A 6100-nucleotide genomic window follows, 5' to 3' on the forward strand; every position below is an offset into this window, starting at 1 on the left:
AAGCTTCTTTACAGAAGGAACTTTAATGTCTGTCTTTGTATCCTCATGACCTACTATATTGCCTAGCACATAATTGGTGCTTAGTAAATGCTTGTTTACCATCTCTTTGCAAAATCTTTGTTTGGATCCACTAGTATATTACTGATAAAAATGGCTATGATTTGTAGGACAAAGGCTTCAGGGAACCTGCTGTGATGATCAGGAATTGGATTCCTTTGGAAGATTTCACTCATAAAGACAAAGTTGAGACAGTAAAGAAAGAGAGCTCTGCTAATTCCTAGTGGAATCTTATGAAGATCACTTACTCTCATTGTATCTCAGTTTCCTAGTGTATGAAGCAAGAGAATTATGCTGAATTGTTCATTTAAGAAATTCTGTGATTCTCTAAACTAGCTAGATGCTGATACAAAGATTAAGGATACCTATGGGACGTAGCTTTGCCCTGATTAGTGTAATTCCCAAGTACATGATTGGTACAATATACCCAAACAGGCAGCAGAGGGTAGTGAATAGAGAGCTAACCTTAAAGTCAGGAAGATTTGGGTTCAAGGCTTGTCTCTGACATGTACTGCACATATAACCTTAGGAAAGTCATTTAATTTATCAATACCGTAGGCAACTTGCCAAGACCATAAGTTGAAAAATAGTTACTGATCTACTTATGGAAAGGAAATTTTCTCACTAGGAATCAGACCAATGAAATGACAGTTTCAAGGAGGGAGAAAACAAAATGTAACCGAATGAATGAGTAAAAGAAAAAATCAAGTACCTTCTAAGTGTGAAGAACTGTGCTTGGTGCTGGGGATATAAATACACACTATCTGTCCATGTAATTTGTTTAATCATTCATTTGGAAAATTATTCCTCTGGGAAAACCTGTCTCTATAACATAATTTCACCTAATGTCAAAGATTCACCTCACTAGTGAGTGATGTCGGTCAGTATATGATGGTACATGTGGTAAGCACTGCTTAACAAATTAAGTTGGCTGTCACAAAAGACTTGCAACTTTCACTTCACCTCTTTCTGCTTAATTTTCTGGATAAATAAACTAAAATTCTTGGATTAAATGATCTGTAAGGATCCCCCCTAGCTTTAAAATTCTCCGAACCTATTACTTTAAATTTTGAAGTTTTTTTTTTAATGCCAGGGTTTTTGTTTTCAAAATCTTTCAGAATCTTGATTTTGCCCACCATCCCATTAGCTATCCCTTTCCATTTTTCTTAAAATCATATAAGTATGACTTCCATATCATTGAAAATAATGTTGACCAGAATGAGATCATCGACAGAATCCTGTGATATGCATTTACACATTTCCTTGCAAGCTGACACATAAGCATGAAAACTTAAATTCAACCAACACTGTATAAATGTCTAATTGTGCAGGATACTGTGAAAGCTACTAGGAGGACATAAATTTTGGATAAAATATACCTTTTTCAAACTTACAGTGTAGTAGGGAAATATAGCTTTTAGATTATACAAATGATGCAATTAGATTTTGATATCATTAGATTAGATATAATAATGAGTATATAGGAAATATAAACAAAAAGATATTTGAGGTTCATGGAGGGGGGTGTGGAGAAGGCTTCCTAGAATGCATGACATTTGAATTAGAAAGATATCTTTAGTATAAAAACTGAGTGAGCAAAATGTAGAACTATGTTTATAGATCATTTTCTTAAAAATTTTATAGGAAGAAGAAAGTAGAAATAAAGGCTGTTAATTATAATGTTTACTTAACTGCTTTGGGGGAGGGTATCAATAATGGCTGTGGTGTTATTTTTTCTTTTCAAATCATCCTTTCTGAAAAATCTTCAAAATTAATCCCTATAAATCAGAGTAAAGCTATAACGCTCCCAGCAATATAATACCATGACGTCAGAAGAATTCTAATTATGAGTGGTCTAAAGGATTATAGAAATATAAATAGTGTAAGTAAGTAACCAGCAGCATGGCGCTGACAATGATATGTACAAGAAGAGACATAATCAGAGAATGGAAATAAGAATAGTAAAAGAGGTGGCTGAATCATGTTGTCAGGTTTTAGGATAAGAGATGAGTAGCCTGAGTTTCACTGTTATCTAGGAAGTATTAAAAAAATCCTGAAGAAGGCACCAAAAGGGTTATAGAAAGATATGGAAGGAAAACAAATAAAAAGAGAAGAAAGACATATGTCAGTTCCAATCTACACAGGGAAGGATGTACTCACACAAGTGAGACCGCAGAAGCATTGGAATATTATAATGTCACTTATGAGTCTTCTTTCAAATATCCTCTGTTCCTCCAAGCTATCGTCACGATATTTCTGAGCTCCCATTCACATCCTCTGGATATATTCTAGTTTGACAGTGTATTTTGTGAAAATTTGGCACCAGGACCTGAGCATAATAATCTAGGTTTGATGTGACTATTTCAGTGTATGGAGGGATGATCACTTTTCTTTTCCAGAAAGGATTTTTCTAATAACAAAGATAGATTAAGATAAAATTAACCAGACTTCATAGAATCAAGCTGTTTGGCATTCAAAGGTCTTCATAACTTATTCCCGTTTTACTTTCCCAGGCTTCTTACACCTTACACCACACCATGTAATCTTTGATCCAGGGAAACTGGCCTCCTGATTGTCTTGGCTCTGGGAATTTTCTCTTACTGTCCTCCATTCCAGCTCCACCTACTGATTTCTTTGACTTCCTTTACGTCTCAACTAAAATCCTGTCTTTAACAGGAAGCTTTCCCTAACCCCTTTGAATACTAGTGCCTTTCATCTGTTAACTATTTACTGTTTAGCTTGCATATAGTTTGCTTTCCCTATTAGATTGTAAAATTCTTGAGTGTAGGAACTGTATTTTGCCCTTCTTTTGCATTCCCAGAACTTAGTACTATGCCTGGCACATGGAAAGACATTGCCTAATAAATGTTTATTGCTTGATTTATTGATTTTCCCTGTTTCTTTTCTAAAGAGATAAAGTTTTTCTCAAAATACTGTCTTCTGTCCTCCACACAGCTACCAGAATAATCCTTATAAGCCATGATCCTGAAAATGTCATTCCCCTTACAAAAACCTGTAAGGTTTTCTTATTGCTTAAGACAAAATACAAATTCCTCAGCAAGACTTTCACGGCTTTGAAGAGTAAGTTCTAACCAAATCTCTCAAGTTTTTTCCCTATTGTTATCTGTTATGCGAACTACACACCAGCTGAACTAAATTGCCTGTTTGCTGAATTGGCTGGTCCATGTCACGGATTAATGACCTCACACATCAATCTCTCAAACCCTGAATATGTTTCCTTTGTAATCTTTTTTCATAATCCTTATCTTTTTCCAAAACCAAACTCAGATGCAATCTCCATGTGAATCTTTCTTTGATCTGGCAAACTGTAGGTGCCCTCTCACTCACCAAATAATAAGATTCAATAAATATTTAAGTGTCTATCTTAGGCCAGGAACTTTGCTAAGTACCCAGCACATGAAATAAAAAAATAAATAATACAGCAGCTTGTACTCAAGTAATTTACATTCCACTTGGAGAATACCCCAAAGAATTAGTAAAATCACTAGACTTTATTGAGTAGGGGAGTGACATGGTCAGACTGGAGTGAAGTGATACTTGAGGCACTCAGATCCATCAGCAGGCTCTTGCATAGGACCTAGTGTGAGGTGATGAGGACCTGCACTAGAGTTCTATTAGTGTCAAAAGAAAGAAGGGGGCTTTCATAAGATGTTATTGAGGTGATATTGACAGGCCTTAGTGCAGTTTGGATTTGGGGAATGAGATAGTGAGGAGTCGAAGGTAACTCCTATGTTGGGAGTCTGAGAGAATGGGAGAATGCTATCAGCCTAGGTTGTTGGATCATTCCAGAGCTCAATCGATATAATCACAGAAAGTAAGGGAGGTAGATACAAAATTTCACACTGATCCATTTAGTGATATTTGGAATTAAAATGGGATAAAAGTCATTGGATTTTTTTGTTATCATAATATTTTTCTTATTTTCCCTCACTACATCAACTCGAGGCAGGGGTTAGGAAGTAAGAACCCAACTTCCTGCTTATATGTAAAATAAGGGAATCCTAGAAAATGGCTTTTAAAGTCCTATAGTCCATTTGAGGTCCAATCTATGATCTTATGATTCTATGACTCCAAATCATGCCCTTTCCACATAAAAGCCTGTTTCACAACAATTGCTGTTGTCTTCGTTGTTGTTATGTGAATGGGATTAATTTGCCTGAGTCATAGCCCATGTTGTTCAGTTTGATCTCCATGCTCAAATCATTGGTATTTGAGGTTTCTGTGTTGCTCTCCATCCCTTTATAAGTGATGTTCATTTTCTCTGTCACAAGACCTCTTGAGATCTAGGGTTTAATCAGGATAAACTGAGGAACAAACAAATATATAAAACTAGCTATTGTCCCAAAGTTTCTGGTTCCTCCTTATGACCAATTTTTGACCCTGATATACCTTCTTGTTTTTGAATCTTGTGCCAGTACTCTTCTGTAATCATTGATTCCTAAGTTGAATTGAGGATATAACTGGTTATAGAGTCTTTCCTTTCCTCTTGTTTCCATGAAGGGCAGTCTATGGGCTCTCAGGAGATTTCTGTTGTATTCTGTCCAAGATAGAGAAAGAAAATTGATTTTGAGGGGAGAAAAGGATGAGGAATAAATAACATTTGTCCACTCATGGCCCTTATTCCTCACCATTCTATATTGCATTATCATTGTAGGTCCCAATAGCCCTCAGCATCCAAACAATGAGGGAAGAAAACATCAGTAATATCCGAGAGTTTATCCTTGTGGGCTTCCCAACTGCTGTCTGGTTACAGATTCTGCTCTTCATCCTCTTCCTTGGAAACTATCTATTTGTACTGTTGGAGAATCTGGTCATCATCCTCACTGTCTGGATCAATGGTTCCCTCCACAAGCCAATGTACTACTTCCTGGGTACCATGTCCTTCCTGGAGATATGGTACATTTCTGTCACTGTCCCCAAGGTGCTGGCTGGGTTTCTCCTTCATCCTAATACCATCTCTTTCCTGGGCTGCATGACTCAACTCTACTTCTTCATTTCACTTGTCTGCACAGAATGTGTGCTCCTGGCTGCTATGGCATATGACCGTTATGTGGCGATTTGCCATCCACTTCATTACCCAGTTATCATGACTACAAAGCTCTGTATGCAGCTGACTGTCAGCTCCTGGATATGTGGCTTTTCTATTGCTGTAGCCAAAGTCTATTTCATCTCACGTGTCACCTTCTGTAGTAATAATATCTTAAACCACTTTTTCTGTGATGTTTCTCCTGTCCTAAAATTGGCTTGCAAGAATTTTTCCATGGCTGAGACAGTAGACTTTAGCTTAGCCATTGTGATCCTTATATTCCCTTTCTCAGCTACTGTCCTCTCCTATGGCTTCATTATCTCCACTGTCCTGCGCATCCCATCAGCTGCTGGACAGCGAAAGGCCTTCTCCACCTGTGCCTCTCACCTCACTGTGGTAGTCATCTATTACATGGCAGTAATCTTCATGTATGTTCGGCCTCAAGCCATTGCTTCCTTCAATTCCAACAAATTGATCTCAGCCATATATGCAGTCCTTACACCTATGTTAAATCCCATAATCTACTGCCTGAGGAACCAAGAGGTCAAGGATGCCATCAGAAAGACTGTGGTCAATGGCTGTGGCCTACTCTTGAGAGATACCTCTTTCTGAGGGGACCTATTCATTTCTTGGCCCAACTGCTAAGCAGAAACTCAAACTTATTTACAGAAGAGAGAAGGATTATTTGGTACTTATATAGTACTAGGAAACTGGATATCAGTTATAAAATTATAAACTACCAAGTGAGTGACATTAAACATGAAACATAATAGTGAACATATCTGTTTCAAAAATTAATTTCGATAAATGAGAAATAAGGTATGCTACCAAAGTGCTTTATTAAGGTGAGGTCTGATTGAATCAATAAATCACCCCATTTCCATTAAGCAGATGAGAAAACCTTTCTATTGAATGACAATTAAAGACATCTCCTTAGTTGTGAAAAATCCTTGATTTGGAATGCATGAAAGTCATTGAATGCAATGGCTAAACAAC

General features: G+C 37.1%; 1 protein-coding gene across 1 annotated transcript; it reads left to right on the forward strand.

Annotated features, from left to right (window-relative positions):
• Positions 1 to 4759: 4759 nt before the first annotated feature.
• Positions 4760 to 5716, forward strand: LOC118844957 (olfactory receptor 6-like). The gene has a single exon (XM_036752981.1). It carries the CDS (start codon positions 4760 to 4762, stop codon positions 5714 to 5716), a length of 957 nt encoding a protein of 318 aa, XP_036608876.1.
• The last annotated feature ends 384 nt before the right edge of the window (positions 5717 to 6100 follow it).

This window comes from Trichosurus vulpecula, chromosome 3 (assembly GCF_011100635.1).
Source record: "Trichosurus vulpecula isolate mTriVul1 chromosome 3, mTriVul1.pri, whole genome shotgun sequence".
In the NCBI taxonomy this organism is placed as follows: domain Eukaryota; kingdom Metazoa; phylum Chordata; class Mammalia; order Diprotodontia; family Phalangeridae; genus Trichosurus; species Trichosurus vulpecula.